At 44.0% G+C, this 25,192-nt stretch overlaps 2 protein-coding genes across 3 annotated transcripts; both read left to right on the top strand.

Annotated features, from left to right (window-relative positions):
• Positions 1–312: 312 nt before the first annotated feature.
• On the top strand, positions 313–15,937 carry LOC114463891 (mRNA (2'-O-methyladenosine-N(6)-)-methyltransferase-like). Its single transcript, XM_028447756.1, has 16 exons — positions 313–434; positions 3,859–4,016; positions 6,158–6,282; positions 6,360–6,485; positions 6,543–6,679; positions 6,740–6,894; positions 6,981–7,128; positions 7,207–7,290; positions 7,354–7,453; positions 7,545–7,704; positions 7,800–7,969; positions 10,649–10,735; positions 11,208–11,392; positions 11,476–11,569; positions 11,928–12,103; positions 15,151–15,937. The coding sequence occupies exons 2-16, from the start codon at positions 3,890–3,892 to the stop codon at positions 15,488–15,490; spliced, it is 2,214 nt and encodes a 737-aa protein (XP_028303557.1). The 5' UTR covers positions 313–434; positions 3,859–3,889; the 3' UTR covers positions 15,491–15,937.
• Positions 15,938–17,987: 2,050 nt separating this feature from the next.
• LOC114463897 (deoxynucleotidyltransferase terminal-interacting protein 1-like) lies at positions 17,988–25,155 on the top strand. Of its 2 annotated transcripts, none has more exons than XM_028447777.1 (13): positions 17,988–18,178; positions 19,357–19,424; positions 19,500–19,596; positions 19,872–19,970; positions 20,046–20,105; positions 20,165–20,227; positions 20,291–20,346; positions 20,427–20,469; positions 20,826–20,884; positions 22,662–22,722; positions 22,801–22,872; positions 23,044–23,099; positions 24,967–25,155. In XM_028447777.1, the coding sequence occupies exons 1-13, from the start codon at positions 18,107–18,109 to the stop codon at positions 25,073–25,075; spliced, it is 915 nt and encodes a 304-aa protein (XP_028303578.1). In that variant the 5' UTR covers positions 17,988–18,106; the 3' UTR covers positions 25,076–25,155. The 2 variants fall into 2 exon arrangements, with proteins under 2 accessions (XP_028303578.1, XP_028303579.1); XM_028447778.1 differs by lacking the exon at positions 24,967–25,155 and adding an exon at positions 23,584–23,963 and having other exon boundaries at positions 17,989–18,178.
• The last annotated feature ends 37 nt before the right edge of the window (positions 25,156–25,192 follow it).

Genomic DNA, 25,192 nt, shown 5'->3' with positions numbered 1-25,192 from the left:
GCATCTGTTTGTTGTTTTTGGGAACATACAAAAACTTTGGTTTTCTGGTCAAGATTTTGATTTTCCATCACTTAAAGTTCGGTTTAAAAATTAAATAAATGTTTTACGATTATTTTAATTTTGGCAAAAATTGTGTATTACTAAAAGCAGATATTTAAATGTGTTGTGGATGATTTATGTATTTTAAAGCTGCTGCTAAGTTGTCCACACTCTGATATATTTTGGTTTTTAATGTGTTTTATATATAAATGAATAAAAACACCTTTCCAACATGGCGGAGCTCAACTGACGCCTGAGGTCGGAAGCAGCGGAGATCCGCGCATGCGTACTGCTGCTCCGAGAGCCCTGTAAAGATGTCTGCGAGCGAGGGGAGGGCGCGAGGCGAAGACTGAGAGCAGGGCGCGCTTCCTGCGCTGTTGGCGGTAAACGTTAAGGTAAGAAGCGCCGTGCACAGCTCGGCTTGAACCGCAGCCACGGGCGGCGGAGGGTCCGCGGCCCTCAGTGGAGCCGTTCATTGGGTCGCGGGTCCCCGGGGGTCGGTACCGGAGCGGAACCTCGGTGAGAGCGCGCGAGCTGAGCAGGGGCGTGTCCGCCATCTTGGAACGGCTGCTGTGGTTTCCGTGAGCGCGAGTCGAGCGGGAAGCCGCCGAGGGGCCGCGGACCGCCCGCCACCCACTCGGTAGTGCAGTGCGACCCACGCAGAGCGACGGTACCGACTCACCGGGGGAGGGCCGCTCTCTGAAGCGGGAACATCATTTGTGAACCCTCCCCCCTTCTCGTTTGTTTACGAGACCCGCTCTGCGCATGCGCAGTCCTGCTGCGCCTGTTTCTGGTTGAGGGCAGCGCGCTCAGTGATCGATCAGTGTGATCGGAGACATTGACCCGAGTTTACTGCACACCTCTGCTATGACGTCACAACCCTAAATGTAAAGTAACAGCTGAGCTTTGTATGACACCTGTCCGCTCTCTGAGCTCTGATTGGCTGAGGCTCAGCGCTGTGCTGCCTGTTGATTGGTCCATAGCAGATTACGTCTTATTTATTTTCTTTATTCTGTGACACTGTGCTGATTGTTATTAATAATATTATTAATGTTGTTGTTGACTTAATCCTAAACTTTGCTATATTTAGTAACTAAATTAAGACTGAAACAGCTTTTCTGAACATTGACAAACAGAATGTAGAATTAATAGTAAAGGTATATTTATCATTACAGTCATAAGTTAAAATAACACGTGATTTACACTAAAACCAATAGAAACTGATCAATTTCCTCCTATTTTATTGAGTTGCGAGTGAGAATGGAGTGGATTAAATAATCCTATTGATCATGTCTACGTGTTGTGATTGTTTATTTGTTTAAATATATTATGTACACACATAATGTATGTGATATACCTGTGCAGGCACCATAATCATGTTCAATAAATGAACAAAATGATTAAAAAACAACCCCCCCACCTTATATTAAATCTGTGTCTGCTGAATCATTTGTGTGAATAAAAACAAAACAAATATCAGTAAACGTATTGATTAAAGTCAGTGTGAACATGACAGGTGTGAGCTTCACTTCCTTTGAATGAGGTCATGTTGGTGATAGAGCGACATCATCAAAATGTTCTTAAAGGGCCAGGCTTACTGTTGAAACCTGGTTTAAAGCCAGGCCACGCCCCCTTGTCCCATTCCATCAAACTCTTCTCTGCTTGGAGCTTCCCACCTCAGCCAATCAGCTGACAGTGTTTAATTAATGGTGTTGATTTAATGATGTTTTCATTAGACCAAAGAGATCGATCATAGATCTAATGAGGGAAGTGAGGAGGCATGCACTGGAGCTTTTACTGATTAAACAGCCAATAGAAACCACTGCTGTGTCCTAATGTTCCCTCCTATCTCCTTTCCTATCTCCTTTCCTATCCACTGTTCCTTCCCCCCAGGAAGTGTTTAGGTGGCGGCCATGATAAAGAGTGTCTGAGTTCCCTTTAAGCTCAGGAAAAGAGGTTCAATGCTTCCTTTATAACCTCCTTTAGCCTAGGAAACACTGATACATCCTTTACTAAAGGAAACCATATAATGATGACCCACAATTCATTGCGGTGACAACATTTAAAGGGACACACACACCAGAGCGTTTATGGAAACTCAAGATGACCGACAAGTAACGTAGATCATGTAAGTTACTAATGTAATAATATGAACAACTTTAAATAAATAATGTAAAACCTATATATTATTATATATAGTACAGACATATAATCAGATTATAACTGACATAAAACAGACACTCTGTGGTTCTAGAAAAATGATCAGAGACATTTTTATTAGGGATAGACCAATATGGATTTTTTGGGAGCGATACCGATTTTTTTTTAAATTATTTTCCCATCAGCCTTAGCCGAGGACCGATACGGACTGCTGATTTTCTTGAGCCGATATTTGGAGCTGATATTCTTTCTGTTCCCTCAATTAGATCATAAAATTACACAATGATGATAAATGGTACAAGTCTCAATTAAAAAAAAAAAACATTTATTGAAATTAACAAAGATGAGTTAAAACGACAAGTAAAACTTATTTCTGCTTTCTGTAAATAGTGCAGATCAGTGAACGCAGCAGCCAATGCCGATACACGTAAAAAACACAAAAATTGGCTGACCCATGTATCCTTTTAAGGAAAAGGAGAAAGGAGGGACTATTCGGACGCAGCCTATTACTGAGATCAACAGGAAGTGACATCATCTGTTACTGAGCAGTGAGAATAAAGGACGGACACGTTTAAGAAGTTTGTGTGGTTTGAACATTTAAAAGTAGTAAAGAGTTGAAGTTGGTGTTATTTAGTCAATTTATCACAGAAAACCACTGATCATGTGATCACACACACTGATCATGTGAGTTTGATAAGTTTTTAACACCTGTCAGCGTTTAATAAAAGATGATGTAACTCACAATTAATTAATAAGTAAATAATGAGACTAGTTAGTGTTTGATGAGCATTAAATTCTAATGAACAGAGGCTCAGCATACTGTTGGATGCTGTTGGATGTCACGTCCAACACTGCAGATGCTCCAGGTGCAGTTGATCAGTGATTGAGGTGGAGAACTGATCACCTCCTGATCAATGATAGTGTTGTAATTCATAATGATAATTCATAGAGTTTATCACCAGAGACTTAGAGTTTAGAGCTCTGAAGCCCCTCCCTCTCTATCCACAGCTTCATCATTATTAATCTCTGATCAATAAATGAACATTTATACCGTTTGATAAACGTATCCTTATATAGACATATTATTACTGATGTGTTAAACACGTAATAAGACAATGATTCATCATCATTTGTATGGATTTATAATCATATTAAAACATTTCCCATGATATTCTGTTTAATTTCCTTTTTAATACTGATTTAAAGCAGCTTTTAAAAAGGAAACAACCCGACCTGAGGGAGCGAGAGGGAGTGATGATATGAAGGAGGTCAGACAGGTGGGGGGAGGGGGGGTTAGGGGGGTGAGGATGTGGATGGCCGTGAAAGTGTACAGGAGGATTTTGAAGTTGATGGGGAGCCAGTGGAGCTAATGGAGGACAGGGGGGATGTGGTCAGAGGAGGGGGTTCTACAGAGTTCTGGACCAGTTGGATTTCATGGAGGGATCTATGAGGGACACCAAAAAGGAGTGAGTTGGGGAGGGAGGGAGGGAGCTGTGGAGGATTACCCCAAGACATGTGACCTGAGGGGAGGGGGACACGGTGGAGTGAGGGAGAAAGAGTTAGATGAGTTGTTATTTATTAATAGTTGTTATTAATTAATAGTTGTTATTTATTAGCTGTGGTCCATGGAGAGGTGAATTATGTGTATCTTCTACCCAGGTTCAGGTCCCTCAGACCAGAACCAGCTGAGATGTCCACTGACAGCCAAGGACCAGTGAAGGGCAACGCCCCCACTATGATGTCACCTACAGGCACCACCTCCTCACAGGGACCGCCCCTTTCTCCAAGCACTGCCTCCAAAACACCTGAGCTACCAGGTACTTTTCTATAACTTGTGTGTCTGTCTGTCACCTGTCTGTGTGTGTGTCTGTCACCTGTCTGTCTGTATTAGTGATCAGCCAATTCATCGCCCGGCCGATTTTTACATGTATCAGCATGGGCCGATGTGTGCTGCTGCGTTCTCCGATCCACTTTATTAACTCACTCAGTGCCATTGACGAGATAACTCGTCATTTGCCTTTTTTCACGGGGATTACTAGAAAACACCCTGGTGGAGGTCTCTCATCAATATCTAAGCTGTGGGGTGTTGTAGTGATCAACTGTGTCCTGAAGATGGCAGCAGTACACCTTTAGATGAGAGATTAGCCACTGATGCTACCCAGCAAAGGAGGAAGAAGCAGGAACGAGTGAGATTATGGCGCTACAGAGTCTTATTGTGACGTATCCAGCAGCTCACAGCTCCACATACTAACACAGAACATGTGGACCTGAGTGGATTATTGATAATGTTGTGATCATGAGATAAAACCATCAACTAACAGGGCTAATTGGGTCATTCCTGCGTGTCGGAAGGGGGGGGTACATAGCAAAAATAATAGGTGACATGTAGGAGATAGCACCTTTGGATGAGAGATCATCCGTGCTCTGCAGAGCTCAGAGGGAGAGAAGAAAGGCATTTACGAGACAGAAAATGGCGCTACATACAGAGCTGACGTTCACAGCAGCGCACACTCGACCAGAGCATGTGTGGAACTCATGGATAATGTGGTGATGGTGAGATAAAACCATAAAAAAACGGGGCAAGCAGTGACACTCTGCATGTCAGGGAGGAAGTTACGTGTGTGCAGACTGACAGGAGAGAAAGTTGGAGGAACGCCAAAATACAGTAAGAATTCCATTCATCTCTGACATAGACAGCAAAATAATAATTTTGCTATCAAAAGCCTGGTCTCCGTGTTGTTTTTTAATGTTTAATATAAGGAAACAATGTTCAGATGCTAGAGTTGTCACTAAAGCAAAAAAAATAGCTTTAAAGTCACTGACAGGGTTTTTTTTTTTTTAGAAAAAGGCTTTTTTCTCATCTTTTTGCTCTGAAACTGAAGATTTGTGTAAAACTTGCTCTATTCAACGGCTGATTACAAAAGAACAAAACGAGCTACTTTTGATGAAACTAGAGGCTTCAATCTTTCAGAATCTGGTGTCAGATTTCAGATATTCATAGTAGAAAATATTCTGTGGGTCTTTAAAAATCAGTCAAAATGCTCAAAAACGGCTGGTAATGAGGGGGTAGAAAATCTGAGAATGGCTGGAACTGAATGAGTTAACAGAGCGGCTGCTCCGTGTTGATGCAGACAGAGAGCAAAGCCCCTCCCCCCCATTAGGAGAGCGTGAAGGAAGCTCTTCAACCCCAACAGCAGTTTTTAAACTTTCAAAGCATCTTTTAACTGTTTAACTCAGCTGACGTTGTTCTGTGGTTTCGTGTTTTTGTCGCAGTTGTATTTAACGAGCAGCTGGCTGGAGGTTTGGTGTGTGTGTTTCTCTCCCTCTCTCTGCTTCTCACTCTGTGCTGAGAAGAAGTTTTTAAAACTTTGAGAAGCAGTTTACTACTTGTTTGAATATTTAATATTGATGTAATTTAGAACAGAAAGTAGAACAGTTTGTTGCTTAATGCACATCTGACATCACGTTATTTTCCTCTGTTAATTTATGTTCTGGGGTTGTGTTGGAATAAATTTTATTCATTTTTTTTTGTGTTTAATACTATAATTATACGTATTTATACTCAATAATCCTGTTCATAAAATATATCTTCAATCAGACCAACTTTTGTCAAAGCTATTTTCAGGACAAGGACAAACAGTTCTTTTATAATATTTAATGAGATGTCACTTTATTTTTTACTTGTTCTACGTCACCTGTTTTTATTATTTGTTAAATATTTTTTACTTGATGTTGTTCTACCTCACCTTTGTTCATTTCAATAAATGTTCCTTTTTTTTAATTGAGACTTGGTCATCGGCTGATGAAAAAAATAATTGGTATCGACCCTAAAAAACCTATAAAGGTTGATCCCTAGTCTGTATCTCACCTGTCTGTCTCTAACCTGTGTGTCTGTCTCTAACCTGTGTGTCTGTATCTAACCTGTCTGTATCTCACCTGTCTGTTTGTGTGTCTGTAGATGAGCTGGTCCAGGCGGGCTGGTCCAAATGTTGGTCTCGCAGAGAGAACCGTCCCTATTACTTCAACAGGTTCACCAATCAGAGCCTGTGGGAGGTCCCTGTGCTGGGTCAACATGATGTCATCGTGAGTTTTACACACACACACACACACACACACACACACACACACACAGCCAGCTACAGACAGTGTGTCTTTCTCAGTCTGACCCTCTAGGGCTGAACGCGGCTCCATCTGAGGGCGGCGACAGTAGCCATGGTAACGAGCAGAGGAAGAGGAGGATGTCTGAAGAGCAGGGAGCCAATCAGAACAGCTTTAAGAGAGCTAAGGTAAGCTGCAGAGCCTGTGATTGGTCGGCAGTGTCCAATCAGCTGTTGTGTTTCCAGGTGGAGCCAACCACGCCCATCTCCCCCAGCACCCCTGGTGTCAAACCCTGGACCGCTGAGGACAAACCACCCACTGCTGCCCCGCTCACGCCTAGCCCCGCCCCCAGCCCCGCCCCTGCCCCCTACAGGCCTGCTGTGTAAGTTCCCCTGGTCTGTGTCTGTGTGCGCGCATTAGGGCTGATCACTTGTGTGTGTAGGATCTACTGGGACTTGGACATCCAAACCAATGCAGTGATCAAAGAACGAGGACCCGCCCCCCACCTGCCCCCCCACCCTGAGATGGAGCTGCAGAGGGCCCAGCTGGTCACCAAGCTGAGGCAGCAGTACCACGAGCTGTGTCTGCAGAGAGAGGGTATGGCCCCCTCTGTGGTACCCACTGACCCACTGACCTACTGACAGTCTGTTGTTGTTGTCTCCCCCCCCCCCCCCCCCCCATAGGGATTGAACCCCCCCGGGAGTCCTTCAACCGCTGGTTACTAGAGAGGAAGGTGATTGACAAAGGTCATGACCCCTTCCTCCCCAGTGACTGTGACCCTGTGGTTTCCCCCTCCATGTTTAGAGAGGTGATGAACGACATCCCCATCAGGTACGTCTGTGTCTGTAGCTAACCTCTCTATATCTTTGGTGGTCTGTAGTGTTTGTAGCTAACATCTCTATATCGCAGGTTGTCTCGTATCAAATATAAGGAGGAAGCTCGGAAGCTTCTGTTCAGATATGCTGAAGCTGCAAAGAAGATGATTGACTCCAGGTAGGACAGAGCAGCCAGTCACAGAGGAGAGGGTGCGGCTGACATGTGACCTCTGACCTGTAGGAATGCCAGCCCTGAGAGCAGGAAGATGGTAAAGTGGAACGCTGAGGACACCATGAACTGGCTCCGTAGAGACACCTCAGCTAGTAAAGAAGACTACATGGTAGACATTCTGTCTGTGCCTGTGTGTGTACCTGCACCTGTGTTTGTGTGTACTTTTGTCTGTACCTGCTTGTGTGTACCTGTGTCTGTAGGACCGTCTGGAACACCTGAGACAGCAGTGTGGTCCTCACCTGGCGGCCGTGGCCAAGGACTCGGTGGAAGGGATCTGCTCTAAGATCTACCAACTGTCTGTAGAATACAGTCGACGTCTGAGACAGACACACCTCAGTCTGCTGCAGGCCCCGCCCACAGGTGAGGCTGGAGCATATTGGCCCCACCCACAGGCCTGATCTACCAGTGTAACGTGTGTGCGTGTGTGTGTGTGCGTGTGCGCGCGTGTGTGTCAGAGGCGTGTCCGTCACCCACTGAGCCCCGCCTACTCTACTGCTACCCGGTTCGTCTGTCTGTGTCGTCTGTCCCTCTGCCCAGAGTGGAACTGCACTTTGAGAACGACGTGGCCTGTTTACGCTTCAGAGGAGAGATGGTCAAGGTCAACAGAGGTCACTTCAGCAAACTGGTCTGTAGCACCTGTCTGTATATCACCTGTCTGTCTGTATCTATCCATCCATCCTCTGCTGCTTATCCGTTGCCGGGTCAAGGGGCCAGCATCCTTAGCAGGGAGGCTCAGACTTCCCTCTCCCAGCACACTTCATCTAGCTCTTCCTGGGAGTCCCGAGGCATTTCCAGACCAGCTCAGAGACATAGTCTGTCCAGCGTGTCCTGGGTCTTCCTCAGGGTCTCCTTCCGGAGGGACGTGCCCTGAACACCTCACTAGGGAGGGATCCAGGGGGCATCCTAATCAGGTGCCTGATCCACCTCATCTGGCTCTTCTCAATGCAGAGGAGCAGCAGCTCTACTCTGAGTCCCTCCGGGATGACTGAGCTTCTCACCCTATCTCTAAGGGAGAGCCCAGCCACCCTACAGAGGAAACTCATTTCAGCAGCTTGTGGTCCTGACCCAAAGCTCATGACCATAAGTGAGGGTTGGAACGTAGATCCACCTGTAAATCCAGAGCTCAGCTTCCTCTTTACCATGACAGATTGGTGCAGACTCAGCACCAATCCACCTGTTGAACTTCAGCTCCATCTTTCCCTTACTGTGAACCAGACCCAGAGGTACTTGAACTCCTCCCATGTCTGGGTTTTTGCGTTGGCGACCGCCGTGGCTGCACTTCGCTTGCCCTGTCTGATGCCTCCGGAGTCCCATAGACCAAAAAGTTTCTCTCTTCTGCTTCTTGATGAGGACGGTCACATTTTCTCTGCTCCCTCTCTCCCACCATAGCTGTCCTTGCTGCTGCTTTGTTTTGTCTGGTCTTGTGAATTTATTAGGAGCCTCTATTTGAATCTCATTCAAATCTGAAATTATGGAATTGATCAGTTGGTCTCTCAATGCAATTGACCAAATTTTTCCGACCAAAAAAACGGGTAGTGGTGAGCCCACCTGTTTGAGCATTGCATTTGCTGCTGGACCATCCACCCTAAAAAAATCCATATTGGTCTATCCCAATCCCCCACCACCTCCTCTTCCTCTCCCACTGCCACCTGGAACTTTGTTTTTAAACCAGATCTACTCAAGGTCGTCACACGTCATTTGACTGTATCAAAAAGGAAGCTAAGGGATCATATGTCAATGCCTTTGTTGGCCCTCCGTCCACCTGGGTGAATGCGCCCACAAGAAGCTGCATGCGCATCCCCCCAGCGGCTGGCAATCCTTTCCTTTTTCTCTGCCCTAAACCCTCGATCCTCATCCCCCCTTCCCCGATCCTTTTATGGTGTATGCTGAGGTATTTTCTATGCTCTACACTGAGCTTCCCCATGGAAAATCTGTTTAGACCCTACCTCCAACCCCCCACCCCCTTTCCTCCTGTTTTTTTTTTTCCCACTTTCATTTATATATGGTACATGGCGCTGCCTTTGTGGCGACCCACTGTTCTCCCGCTTCTGTATTCTTATGTTGTTGTCTTCTCATGTTTCTTGGACGGGATGTACAGACTGAAACTGAATTGCCCTTTGGGGATAAATAAAGTATTCTGAACATGAAAAAGGACCGATAGGACTCCTCCTTCAGCTTGATGGCATCCCTCACCCGTGTGAGGGTTCGGGTGTTGCCGCCACAACAGGCACCGACGACCTTACGGCCACGGCACCGATCGGACTCAATGTTCCCCACCTCCCCCGAGACATGGTTGAAGTTTTCTCGGAGGTGGGAGTTGAAGCTCCTTCTGACGGGTGACTCTGCCAGGCGTTCCCAGCAGACCCTCACAATACATTTTGGTCTGCCAGGTTTAACCAGCATCTTCCCCCGCCAGTGGCGCCAACTCATTACCAGGTGGTGATCAGTTGACAGCTCCGCCCCTCTCTTCACCTGACTGTCCAGGACATGCGGCTGCAAGTCTGACAACATCCTGGTGCCTAGTGCACATATGGACACCTTTATGCCTGAACATGGTGTTTGTTATGGACAATCTGTGTAGATAATTAATAACAAAACAGCGCTCGGGTTCCAATTACGGGGGTGTACCTCCCAATTACGCACCTCCAGGTCTCACTGTTGTTGTCAAAGTGAGTATTGAAGTCCCAGCAGAATGATGGAATCCCCAGAAGGAGAACTCTCCAGTGCTCTCTCTAAGGAATCCAAGAAGGTTGAATAATCTGAGCTGCTGTTTGCCCCATAGGCACAAACAGTAGTGAGGATCCGTCCCCCACCCGAAGGCGGAGGGAGGCTACCCTCTCATCTACAGGGGTAAACTCCACCGTACAGACACTGAGTCGGGGGGCAAGAACTATTGCCACCCCAGCCCGGCGCATCTCACCATTGAGTCCAACCCCTGTCGAGAAGGCTGGTTCTAGAGCCCTTGCTATGTGTCGAGGTGAGACCGACTATATCTAGTCGCAACTCCTTCCCCGCCAGAGAGGTAACGTTCCACGTCCCTAAAGCCAGCTTCTGTAGCCGGGGATCAGATCGTCAAGGTTCCCGCCTTGGACTACTGCCCATTCCACATTGCACCGGCCCCATACGGTCGCTCCTACGGGTAGTGAGCCTACGGGAGGGCGGGCCCACTAGGTGCGCGCTTTCAAGCCCCAACCCCTGGTCTATATACTGTAACCTGTCTGTCTCTATATAACCTGTCTGTCTCTATATAACCTGTCTGTCTCTATATAACCTGTCTGTCTCTAACTTGTCCGTCTGTCTGTAGGAGCTCCTCTACAGGTACAGCTGTATTGATGACCCTCGTTTTGAGAAGTTCCTGTCCAGGGTCTGGTGCCTCCTGAAGAGATATCAGGTCAGCTCTCACTTCCTGTTTACTCTCCATCTCCATGGTAATGGGTAATGCTGGAGAACCTAATCAAATATCTACTGTCATATGATCTTTGATGGAGTCAAACTCACTACAGGTACAGTTTAAAACCATAGCAGTGGACATTATTGGTGTTTTTGTGCCCCCCGGTGGTATTTCCACACATTTACAAATAGAACATGTGACAACATTATACGTAACAAAAATCACCAATATTCCTTCATTGAGAAGATTCTGAAAAGAGAAGTACCTTTTTTATATATATGTTTCTTTTTATATATAATAAAATATATAATAAATTGAAATTTTCCATTAATGTCATGTAATTACAAAGAATAAATGCTAAATTGGGATATTGTTATCAGGATATAAATCTACATATATTGTGATAAAACATTTTCTCCATATTACACAGCACTAGTAACTGTGCTAACTGTTTGCTGTTTCCTGTGTACAGGCTATGTTTGGAGGCGGGGTCAATGAGGGCTTTGGCCTCCAGGGGGCGTTGCCTGTCTCTGTGTTTGAGGCTCTCCACAAACACTTTGGAGTGTCCTTTGAATGCTTCGCATCTCCTTTAAACTCCTACTTCAAACAGTTCTGCTCAGCGTTCCCCGACACAGATGGGTTCTTTGGTTCTAGAGGGTGAGGACGTGTCTGTACTTGTCTGAAACTCTCTGTAGCTGTCTGTAGCTCTGTCTGTCAGTTTAACTCCCTGTCATCCTCAGGCCCTTCCTGTCCTTCTCTCCAGTCAGTGGATCCTTTGAAGCCAACCCTCCATTCTGTGAAGAACTGATGGACGCCATGGTGACGCACTTTGAGGTGTGTGTGCGCGTACGCGTGTGTATGGGGGTGGATCGCTTCTAAATTCATGCACCAGTTAATCAAACGCGTACCCTGCATCTGCACGTCTGATCTACATTTCCCATAGACTTATATTGGGTAGACGGGCACAATGCACATGTTACGTCTGCATGTGTGATTGTAGACAAATGAGTAGCTAGTTAGCATAGCATAGATTGTTCATTGGAGATTTTAAAGTATAGACTGGGCGTGGCTTAACTGATCCAGGAGTCCCGCCCATAATCAAGGCTTTTTTTTAAATTTCCCTCCTAGTGGAAGGTCAGGGGAAAGCAGGGGTTTAGTTGCTCTTTAAATGAAATGTCTGTTGTGTCTGTAGGAGCTGTTGGAGAGCTCCTCTGAGCCTCTGTCCTTCATCGTGTTTGTCCCTGAGTGGCGTGACCCCGTGACCCCCGCTCTGACCAGGATGGAGAAAAGTCGATTCCTCCGTCAGCAGCTCTCTGTGTCAGCATACGAACACGAGTACCGCTCAGGGAGCCAGCACATCTGTAAACGGTACTACTGACACTACTGACACTACTGACCTATGTAGGGCTCTATAAAATCCACGTTAACAGAATCTTGGAATCAACCAATGAAAATGGAATCCACTGTTGAACGCAGAAATTAACAGAATGCCGTCACCGTGAGGAAAGGAATGTTTTTTTTTTTTATGGGGAAATGTTTCCGGGGACCGCTCATTAGACCCCCCATCCTGGTCGCTTCAAACACCATCTAAACTGCCAAAAAAACCTACACAAATCATCCCCTACTCCTAAATCAGAGTCGACCAGTGCCCGCTTAACTTTAACGTGTCTGTGAAGCTCATCTTCACCTCCTCAGAGCGTTTAAACATCTCATCAGAGCTACAGAAGATCTGTGGATAAAGTTGTTCTGTTGTTGTGGACGAGACCATCAATACCAGTGATTGTAGAGTCTGAGACATCGTAGATTATTGATCACTTTATTCTGACCCCTAGTGGTGAAATAACTGATGCTTCCTTGTTTATTTATTTTTGTTGAATCATTACAGTCTGGAATGATGTCATCAAGATCATTTAAATTAGGTTAATTTAAATTAAGTTGATCAAAACTTAATCAATAAACCTGATCAGATTCAGTAAATTATTGCTCCCTGAGGGTAAATATGGTGACATTAATGCTGTTCTAATACTTTATATGACATGAATAATTAAAAGGGAGCAGTCAGAATAATCCATGTCACTACAACTTACTGTATATCTACATTTTAATTGTCTTACTCATTATTTTATTTTAAATTACATTAAATTTATTTTGACAGATGCTTGGAAATAAAACCCCCGACCTTACGCTCCCAAGAGCGTGTCTTTACTCGCTGCACCACTGTAACTTTCTGATTATGGTGACCATTGTTCAACACCACTTTTGACAGTAACTAGTACTGTAACGCAATATATTTCTAAAGAAATAACGCCGTTACTGTTACAATATGGTGCGTTTGTGCGTTACTTTGCTAGCTGCAGTGTACTCCCTGTTTACAGTGGCGCTACATATTTTTGCGGGATGCCGTGCCAAACACGGTAAAACAGTAGAAGAAGAAGCATTGTCAGCGTGTTTCTGTTTACATCACGTTCGCCAATCATGGCGAGTCAATGCGAGAGCAGGACGAGCTTCTCAAAGTGGAAATACACGTATTATTTTTGTCTCCAAAAGATGCATCAGTGAAGCTAAGCTAACGCTGCGGCTGGATTTTAACGGACTGTGACTGTTATCCAGGGACAGATCAGCCAAACTATTGCACGGTATGTTGTTGTAAATATGCAGCCTGTCATTACTGCTGAGTCACTGCTAACAGCAGCTAATTAGCCTGATATGTTTAGCATTGTGTAGCTGAGAAAAATGCTGTGAATTAGTTTTTCCACATTTGTTTTTATCAGCATTTTCAACAGCAGAATGTACACCTGGAATATGCACAGCTTACTTTACATTACTGTGTTAAGGCTGAAAAATTACTGTTTTAATTTTGGAGCAGCTGTTTTGTGCTTTATATGCACATCATTTATGGTTGTTTTATAGCAGTTGATCAACAGTGGATTATTATATTATTACAGCACTGATATGAAGCTGTATGGACACAAATGACCCAAAATAAATACTACATTCTTTAATTCTAAGTAACTCAAAAGTTACTTTTTCCAGTAATGCATTACTTTTTGGTCTAAGTAATCAAAATAGTAACTAAGTTACTTTGTTAATGAAGTAACTAGTAACGGTAACTAGTTACTTTTTTTCAGTAACTAGCACAACACTGATGGTGACAATACATCCAGCTGTATTACAGTATGAAACAATGTAAAGTACATGTGGAGCCTTAAAAGTGTATTAATTTAAATGATCATCTCCTCCTTTATATTATCTACAGGTTTGTATTCAGTGAACTTTACTACAGACGTCAGTAGATGTTTTAATGTAGATCAACCTCTCAGTGTGTTTCACTAAATGATCTACATCTACAATGTTAGAAAGAAAACTACAGTTAGCACAAAAACATAAAGCAGCATAACATTAGTAATGATATGAGCACATCTGTGTTGTGTGATGTCACTAATGTGTGTCAGAGAACAGTGTCAACGTTCATTAAAGTGTTCATGTGGGCGGAGCCAGGTTTTCTTAGAGAAAACCTGCCAGTGACCAGGTTTAGTTCATGGAGAATGTTTCCATGGTAACAGACTTATTGTAGAACATACTTTGTCTTCTGGGGCCTCACTTATAAAAGTGTGCCTTGCTAAACACACTTCAGCTGGCGTACGCTAAAAACCAGGAAGTGCGTACAAATCTTCTTTTTACGTTTTATAAACGAGGGTGCACGTACGTCCCACGCCTGTTTCCGTTTGTAAATCACAATCAACTCGAAGGTTGGCGCACATGAAGAAACACCTTGCTCCGCCCATTTGGTGCCCATAAAAGGTCAGGTGAACGCCCTAAATGAATATTGACCAATAGTAATTCGACAGTGGAGCGAGGGGGAAAAGGAGCAAATAAAACAGATTTCTCTCACTGTGAGGGGGAGGTGTTAATAGATGAGGAGGACACACCCATCAGAGCGTAATGTGGTGACACAGTGAACATTGACTCATCAGACTGTGACAGGTTGCCTCTCCCTAGTCTCTGTAGACCCCTCCCCCTCCAGTATCATTTCCTCCTCCTCTGTTTTTGCAAATATATCCTTCAAATAATGCGTTGTGAAATATTAAATGTGTTCGATTATTTAACACAAATTCTATTAATTTCACAGAGCTGTCTTTAATAACATCCTTCTCCTGTTGGGGGCGGAGTTTCCTGTTTCTCATGATTGTGTGCATACAGCAGGGTCAGAGCTGTGGAAACATTATCTCACCAGGTTTTTTTTTTTATAAATCCCAAACTTTGCTAATACGTGACGTACGCTTTCTTTAGTACGTACGCAGCGTTTATAAACGAGGCCCCAGGAATGGGATACTCAGAGTTTGAACATAACCTGCTTTCTGGAACATCCTCTGGTGGTCCATGGTTAATATTGTTTATTGTTTGTATTTTAACAGTGATGACATGTACTACCAGGCGGTCCATGGTACGGCGGTGTTCTTCCTCCAGAACTCGGCTGGTTTCTCTAAGTGGGGGCCCACCCCCGAGCGTCTCAATGAATTTAAGGCGTCCTATCGTCCGTCTCTGTCTCGCTGTCTGTCCTCACCAGGCCCCGCCCACATTTCACCTGTTGATGTGGACTCCACCCACATTTCACCTGTGGACAGGGACTCTACCTACGTTGCACTTGTGGACAGAGACTCTGCCCCCAAGCCCTCAGAGAGGGTGTCCCCTGATAACCATGACAACAACAACAACAACAATGACAGCAGCAGCAGTCCAGGAGACAAGATATAAGCCCCTCCCCCTCACCTGTCAGACAGTTGATTTGTTCTCATCTATTAGTCCCGCCCCTATGTAATGATGTCATGTGTGACAGGCCAATAGTCTAAAGCTATTGGGCGATAAGGCAGCTATGGTTTTTATTGGACAGCTTTTAGGCCCGCCTCCTCAGACAGGCTGGGCCAATCATAGAACACAATAATAAATGGGCGGGGCTACAGTTGTTTACTTTGTTTGTTGTTGTTAGTTGTTGTTTATTGATGTAAATAATTCTCTGTGTGGCCCTGCCCCCTCCCTGCTCATCCATCCTCTGTCTGTCATCAGTGTAAATACTGTACACATGTATAATTTAACCAATCAGCTTCACTCAACGTCCTGCAGTGATGTCATCACTGTGATGACCTTTGTTTTTATGCTTCTGCTCGTTTAATGGGAACCTTCAGTAAAATATATTTAACCCTGTGTGTGTCTGAGTGTGTGATGATCTGGTAACCACGGTAACCAGTAGGACCAGTACACCACCCACTGTACTGCTCACACTGGTGTCTGTGTTAACCGATGACCAGCTGTAAACTAGTCACTACTCAACTCCGCAGCTCAGGATTAAACTTGACAGTCTCATATGAAAACGGGGACAAATTCAGTCCAATTACTCCGACCGAAACAACCACCAGGAAAACACCTCCACCACCGCCAGGGTTAAATTCCCACCGCCCAAAAGCTTCCTCTAGCCTGTCGAAACCTCCTCAAAGCTGCAGTCCAGAGGCATGTTACTGCACCACTTCAATGCCAGCTGATGACGGAGGATCACCCACGCCGTTAGAAACAGAGCCGCTTCAACGCCAACCAGAGCCGATAACGGAGACTTTCCCACAGCTTTCTGCAACCTGAGCACCACCAAACATTCCCACACAGACGCCCCAACACCAGTCAACTCCGAGGATTCAAACTCCACCACAGCCAGCTGTGATCCAACTGCGGGACGTTCCCGGTTAGTATAACAGGCGCACACTCACTCCTAACTCTCTCTTCCTACAAACTACACTCATTATTGGTGATTCAATAATGAGGAATATTAGATTATTTAATGTCATCACACACTGTATTCCAGGTGCTACAGTTCAAACTATCTTAAACAAATTTAATCAAATGTTACCCACGCTGCCAGCAACTGTTACTAAAATAGTGTTACATGTTAGAGCGAGTTAGTCTCACCTGGTCACTAGTTAATCTCACCTGGTCACTAGTTAGTCTCACCTGGTCACTAGTTAGTCTCACCTGGTCACTAGTTAATCTCACCTGGTCACTAGTTAATCAGAATCAGAAATGTTTTTAATGGCCATGTACAGTTTTAAGGACAGTACAAGGAATTTGTCTTGGTAACCCTAACCCTCGGCCACAATCTTTCCTGCACGCCTCAGAATCCTGGAGGGGTTCAGGTCCTGGAGGCGTACAGGTCCTGGAGGGAGGGCAGATTGCAGCCGATGACCTTCTCTGCAGAGTGGATGATACGCTGCAGTCTGGCCTTGTCCTTGGCCGTAGCTGCAGCGTACCAGATGGTGATGGAGGAGCAGAGGATGGACTGGATGATGGAGCTGTAGAAGTTCACCATCATCTTTGTTGGAACACTGAACTTCTTCAGCTGCTACAGGAAGTACATCCTCTGCTGAGCTTTTTTGATGATGGAGCTGATGTTCAGCTCCACTTGAGGTCCTGAGTGATGATGGTCCCCAGGAAGCAGAAGTTCTCCACAGAGCTCACTGTAGAGTCTCCCAGGGTGAGGGGGGTGAGGGGGGCTGGGTTCTTCCTGAAGTCTGCTATCATCTCCACTGTCTTTAAAGCGTTGAGCTCCAGGTTGTTCTGGCTGCACCAGGACACCAGCCGGTCTGTCTCCCACCTGTAGTCAGACTCGTCTCCATCAGAGATGAGACGATGATGGTCGTGTCGTCTGCAAACTTCAGGAGTTTGACCGACTGGTGAGAGGAGGTGCAAATGTTGGTGTACAGGGATCTGTACCTGGTCACTAGTTAGTCTCACCTGGTCACTAGTTAGTCTCACCTGGTCATTCAACAGAACAATCAAACTTGTTTCTTTAATGAAATATCAAATTAAATAATTTATACATTTACCAGTATGCCATAGCCTACCTGTCTTTGTTAGAGTATAATACAAAGTATTTTAGCATAAAAGCACCTCTTTTCAATGTTGACAGCAATCTGTTTCATAAGTAAATATTTGCCGTTCGTAACAAACTAAACCGTGTGAAAATTGGGTAAAAATTCGGGGAGTTATGATGATTACTGTAATTGGGGATAAACCTTCCTCAGTAGAAATAAATGCATTTGAGACCTATCCAAGATGGCGGCCGCGCTGATCGCTAGCGTTAGTCAATGAGGCGTTTATGTAACAATTGTCTATGGGCGGGAGCAGTCGATGCGGCGTCTTCGTGTATAATGTCTATGGATGAACATGTTTGAGTGATTTATATTTATATAGTGTGAGCACACGATGGCGCTAGAGAACACACACTGTCAGCTTTAAACACCAAAGAAGAAGAAGCAGTTTCCTGGTTAGCACTGTTAGCCCAGCTAAACTAAACTAAACCCCGAACTGAACCGGGTTAATCTGAGAATGGACGCAGAGCTCGGAGTCGCAGGCCGAGAATGGAGGACTGAAGCTCGGGAAGAAGATCAAGAGCGACCGGTGAGAGCCGGAGCTAACAGGCTAATGCTAACAAACAATAAACAAACACGGACAGAGGGTTTGTTCCAGACTAAAACTGGATCAGTTAATCCAGGAGCTAACTGGAACACTTTAGTTACCATGGAGACATAGTGAGTGGTTTATCTGCTGCAGACAGTTATTTAAAATAAATTATTATTGATAATGATTAGTAATAATAATATAACAAAGGAACAGACTCGGTTCTACATGTTCTCACCATCTACTGCTTTATGGTCGGATTAAATAAAGGAATCAAACAGATTTTATGTTATATAGAAAACGTGTCAACTCATCCGAACCTGAGGATCATCCAATTTGTCCTCAGGAGGAAATAAAAAGTGACATGAAAACTGAATCATTGTGTAAATGAAACTCAACAATATATCCCTGGTGCTTTTATCACATGATTGCAGCCATTTTTCATGTTGAAAAAACTCTAAATTCTTACAAAATCCTTCATATTTCCTCAAATTATTAAATAATATTTCTAATTAAATAGAAATGTGCAGGTATGTAAAGGGTTAATTGGCCAATGTAAGGGTCTTTGTCTCCCTCTAGTGGAGAGAGTGTCAAATTACATCTAGGTGCATCTGACGTGATGCAGAAGCTAAATGAAATCCATCTAATTCCCGTTCATCAGGGTCACAGGGGTCTGCTGGTGCCAATTTCCGGCTCTCATTGGGCGCTGGGCGGGGGTACACCCTGGACAGGGCGCCAGTCCATCACAGGGTGACATAGACAGACAACCACTCACTCATATGGGCCATTTAGAGACTCCCATCACCCTTACAGTCATGTGTTCTGGATTGTGGGAGGAAGCCGGGGTACCCTGAGGAAACCACGCAGCACGGGGAGAACATGCAAACTCCACACAGAAAGAACCCAGGTGTCCACCCCAGGGCTTGAACCCAGGACCTTCTTGCTGTGAAGCGGATGTGCTAACCACTAAGCCACCGTGTGCTAAATGAAATCTAGCAGTACAAATAAAACATGTGTAAACCTCAACATAACCGCAGCGCTGCAGTAGCTTCCATTGTGTTGTTTTTATACTGTGTGTGTGTGTGTGTGTGTGTGTGTGTGTGTGTGTGTGTGTGTGTGTGTGTGTGTGTGTGTGTGTGTGTGTGTGTGTGTGTGTGTGTGTGTGTGTGTGCGTGTAGCCGTGGAACATGATGATCAAACACAGACAGATTCAGAGACGAGGACGTCGCTCACACATGAGTGTCAGGTCAGTAACACACATTTATCAGCACTACACACTCCTATCAGCTCACTGTGTGTGTGTGTGTGTGTGTGTGTGTAGCTACACTGACCCTCAGGTGTCCATGGATCTGTTACGAGCCGTTCTACAGCCCAGTTTTAATGATGACATCATGGCCGTGTTTAAGAAGTACCACAAGGTCAGAAAACACACACAAACTACACACTATACACACTATACTAGTGATGCCACTAACAGACGACACTGATGGACTAGTCCACTCGTCTGTTACACCAGGTTCATCTAAAACACTTCACATTAAGCAGAAGCAATATTATTGATCAATAATCACATTAAACTATGACAATTGTAAAAAAAACGTTTACATCGTGAAATGTAGATTGAGAGAAGTATTAAACTAGTGTAAAATAGCGTTACATTTATGTAAACTGGTGTTAAACTGGTGGGTTGCAGTTCTTGGAGAAGGCAGCGGAGAACGTGAAGGAGAACGTGGGACAGGAAGTTCCCACTGATCAGCTGATCAAAGAAACCTGCAGGAGCGTGCTGGAACATGTGAGGTCACTTCCTGTTATCATATGACTTTGTGAGGTCACACGCTGACCTTTGACTTTCTAATGTCACCTTCAGGCCAAACAAATGTTTCCAGAGGCAGATGGAAAGAGGGCGGGGCCAGAGATTAACATCAAGGTAAAGAGACCAATCAGAGCTCAGCTGTGTCACTAGTCTGACCTTTGTTTACGCCTCAGTGTCAGAGGATCAAAGCTACTGATGAAGACTATGGTCAGAGAGGAAGTCCCATGATGAAGAAGGTGTGTGTGTTAGTGTATGTTAGTGTGTAACATTGTGTAACATTGAACTCTCTCTAATTTCAGAGGAAAACTCGTCCAGGTGGCATCGCCTCATCTGATCGACCAATCGGCTTCTCTCAGTGAGTGACATCATCACTGTGACATCATCACTGCTGATTCATATATATATATGTGTGTGTGTGTGTGTGTGTGCGCGCAGAGTGAAACCCAGGTCTGAGCCAATCAGGAGAGAGGGACCAAAGGTGAGCACACACAGGGGTTATGAAGTGTAACGTGTGTGCTAAAATATGTGTGCTGTCGTGCGTGTGCTAATGTGTGTGCTCGCTAACGTGTACATACTAACGTGTGCGTGCTAACGTGTGCATACTAACGTGTGCATACTAATGTGTGCTAACGCGTGCGTACTAATGTGTGTGTGCGTGCTAGCGTGTGCCTACTAACGTGTGCAAACGCGTGCGTTCCAATGTGTGTGCGTACTAACACGTGCCTACTGACGTGTGCATACTAATGTGTGCTAACACGTGCATACTAATGTGTGTGCTCGCTAACGCGTGCCTAGTGACGTGTGTGTGTGTGTGTGCGTGTGTGTGTGTTCTAGTGGGATCCTTCCAGACTCAGTGAAAACAGTACGTTTGTTCTTGGCTCCAGAGCCAACAAGTGAGTCAGTCTTTTATTTTGAAAATCTCCTAAACAAACACCTGTTTATCTTTACTCACTATGATGTCACTGTGATGCCTAGGGATGGGAATCTAAAACCTGTTCTTTCTGAGAACTGTTCCCATTAATTCAATTCCTAGGAATCGTTTGATTGTATTTCAATTCCGCTTATCGGTTCCTCTTACGTAACGATAAACTCCTCCAGGTCCTGTATATTGTGTTTATGCAAGCACTAAGTGAAGCTCCTCCCACCATACAGTTGTTTGCTGTCCACCGTGGAGAATCCACCTCTTCCACCCACAGCTGTGCTGTCCTTCATGCTGTGTTTGTAGCATCTCTGTTGCTACGCTAGTCACTTCCTGGTTCTGTACACTCACGCTAAAGTTGATTCTTGCACAAACTTTTCTTCTGAAAACAACAAACTTTAACAAGAACACACACCAGAGGTTTATTCCATAAAACAGGTGATGTTCAAACTCTGAGTATCTCATTCCTAAACGTGAGGTATGTTCTTCTGAGTATGTTACCATGGTAACATTGTCCATGAACTAAACCTGGTCACTGGCAGGTTTTATCAAAGAAACCCTGGGTTTCTACCTGGCTCCGCCCACCTGAACACTTTAATGAATCTTAACACTTTTCTCTGAAACACATTAGTGACATCACACACCACAGACGTGTTCACATCATCACTAATATTTTGTGCTAACTGTAGTTTTCTTTATAACATTGTAGATGTAGATCATTTAGTGAAACACATTGAATTATGACGCTGCTCTTGTAAGCGATGGGTCACTGGTTCACGTCCCGCTTCAGTGTTTTTTATGACATATTTTATGACGTAGAGATGAATCTGGTGATAATATTACATTAAAATCAATATAAATGATTAGATATGAAGCATCAGTCACTGTGTTTATATCCAGTGTAACAGGAGGACTCTCTATGCAGACATCCTATGATGCTGACACGTCTCCTCAGACACATTTTATTATTATTATTCACCACTCGTCACGTCACTGAAGAGATAAAGTGATGAAGCTGTAATGAATCAGATACACAGAGTTTACCATGGAGGGTATGTTGACCTAGAGTTTATGGATAGACTCAGAGTTTGTTAAACCTCCTTTATGGAACACACCTCTGATCACCAGTTTATGTCATAACAAGTAATCAGACACTGGAGACGGACTGGTACTGATCATTGTCTTTAGTTTGATTTTTCTCTCACACACACACACAGCTGATGACATCACATGTAACAGGGACGGCGTCTCTGAAGGTCCATTTATAGAAATGTAAACAAAGACTAAACTAAAGCTTTACCATTTAAATACATAACAATAAGTGCAGCTGTACTTTTGATTAATATGTTTTTTTTACAGAATAATTATTTGTTTTATGTCTGAATTAGTTTTAAATCAAGTTGTTCAAAAGGAGAACTGTAAATATTCTCAAATGTTTGTAGCCAAAATGTGTCATATGTTGTAATAATAATAATAATAATTGAAAAGGTTTATGTAGCGCTTTTGTGTATACTATTATCCAGTGAAAACAATCTATATCAGGTGGATTAAAAGAGAGCTGATATTCCCGTAGGAAATTAAAGAGACTAAGATAAAATAATAAAACAAATCTATTTGTTTTATTTAATTCAGTCACTCAATGAGAATCCAATCAATAAGCAGTATCAATAATGGCATTGGAATTTGCGAAATTCTTATTAATTCCCATCCCTAGTGATGTCACTGTGATGACATCTATGATGTCACTGCAGAGCGTTGGGGATGGGCGGGACCAGAGGGAGAATCTACATCAAACACGCTGACCTTTTCAAGGTAAAAACACACACATTTGTTGCTTAGCAACAGCCTCTTCATCACATGACTCACCATGTGTCACATGACCTGTTCCAGTACGCTGCAGACGCTAAAGACAAGCAGTGGTTGGCTGAGAGACATCACATGAGAGCAACAGGAGGGAAGATGGTGAGAAAGGGGGCGGGGCCACTGGGTGATGGAGTGTTTAATGGTGTGTGTGTGTGTGTGTGTGTGTGTGTGTGTGTGTGTGTGTGTGTGTGTGTGTGTGTGTGTGTGTGTGTGTGTGTGTGTGTGTGTGTGTGTGTGTGTGTGTGTGTGTGTGTGTGTGTGTGTGTGTAGGCCTACCTGCTGATTGAACAAGACATCCAGGACCTGTCTAGCAGTGATGAATATCGGTGAGTGTGTGTGACGATAACTGCTCACAGCTAGCTTAGCTTAGCCTGTGTCCATGCTATCACTGTGGTATTGTTCCATGAAGCTGGATTTATTAACCCTGTTATTCTGTGTACACTGGTTAACTTCTTACAGGTAAATCACCATGGTAACAAACAAAAAAAGATTTATATGTGATGAACTGACCTTCGTTAGTCATTCATTCATATAGTGTTGGTGAGTCCTGTAGGTAAAAGCTACTGTAACTTTATATATATACTGTATATCTATAGATCTATATTTACCTTTATATATAGTAGACTGTATATGGATTATATCTACCTCTATATATATATAGATCTATATCTAACATTCTATATATTTATCTATGGATTATTATCAGAATCTATGGCAAGCCATTTAGGAAATTAATTATATATGTATATAAAAGTCTGAATATTTAGGAGGAAATTTAAGGAAAATTTGAATATATATGTGTATTTATAGACGTCCATTGACACCTTGAACAAGGAGGACCAGACACAAAGGTCATGGCTAAAGAGGCTAGATGTTCACAGAGTCCAAACACATTCATAGAGGTGAAGGGAAGGAAAAACAATAGTGATAGCCACGCCCCCTGGAGAGGATTGTGAAACTAAACCCATTCAAACATGTGGAGGAGATTCACAAAGAGTGACTGTAGCTGGAGTCAGAGCTTCAAGAACCACCACGTACAGACGTATGTAAGACATGTTTCAGCTGTAGCATTCCTGGTGTCAAGACACTGAACTAGAGACAGCGTCAGAAGCGTCTCCTCTGGGCTAAAGACAAAAAGGACTGGACTGCTGCTGAGTGGTCCAAAGTGATGTTCTCTGATCAAAGGACATTTAGCATGTTCTTTGGAGATCAAGGTCCCAGAGTCTGGAGGAAGAGAGGAGAGGAACAGAATCCACGTTGCTTGAGGTGGAGTGTAAAGTTTCCACAGTCAGTGATGGTTTGAGGTGCCATGTCATGTGCTGGTGTTGGTCCACTGTGGTTCCTTAGGTCCAAGGTCAACGTAGACGTCTACCAGGAAGTTTTAGAGCACTTCATGCTTCCTGCTGCTGACCAACTTTATGGAGATGCACATTTCATTTTCCATCAGGACCTAACACCTGCACACAGTGCTAAAGCTACCAGTACCTGGTTTAAGGACCATGGTACCCCTGTTCTTGATTGGTCATCAAACTGGCCTGACCTTCACCCCATAGAACATCTATGAGGTATTGTGAAGAAGATGTGAGACACCAGACCCAACAATGCAGAAGAGCTGAAGGTCACTATCAGAACAACCTGGGCTCTCATAACACCTGATCAGTACCACAGACTGATCCACTCCATGCCACGCCCACTGCTGCAGTAATTCAGACAAAACCAACTAAGTATTGAGTACATGATCATACTTTTCATCTTCATACTTTTCATCTTCATACTTTTCAGTTGGTCAACATTTCTATAAATCTGTTTTTGTATCAGTCTTAGTAATTTTCTGATATACTGGGATTTTCATTAGTTGTCAGTTATAATCAACATGAACAGAAATAAACATTTGAAATATAACAGTCTGTGTGAAATGAATGAATATAATATACATTGTTCACTTTTTGAATGAAATTACTGAAATAAATCAACTTATTTAATTATATGACCAGCAACTTTATATATTTGTATCTGTAGATTCATATCTACGTCTCTATATATCTATATCTGTATGTCTATATCACCCCCTGCTGGTGTGTACCACACATTACTGGCTCTGAAGTTTTATTTTGAAGAGTTTATTTCCTCTTGAGTGTTTGTGCTGGAGGAGGGGTTTAGTTTCCACAGTAACGGATGTTTCCATGGTAACAGGGAGTGCCCTGAGCTGAAGATGGATGAGCTGAAGCCGTTCTCCGTCCCTGATTGGATGGTGGAGAAGATGCAGAGAGCGATGGAGGCTCAGAGAGACGCTGAGGTCTGAACACTGTCACATGACCACAGGGCTCTGCTCTGATTGGTTCCTCTGCTTTGTTTCTGAAATAAATCTTTTTTTCTCTTTAACTCCGCCCCATGCTGCTCTGTGAGCCAATCAGACACC

This window comes from Gouania willdenowi, chromosome 5 (genome assembly GCF_900634775.1).
Source record: "Gouania willdenowi chromosome 5, fGouWil2.1, whole genome shotgun sequence".
Classification (NCBI taxonomy): domain Eukaryota; kingdom Metazoa; phylum Chordata; class Actinopteri; order Blenniiformes; family Gobiesocidae; genus Gouania; species Gouania willdenowi.
The sequence above is the reverse complement of the archived record's forward strand: the minus strand, read 5'-3'. Positions and strand labels throughout refer to the sequence as shown.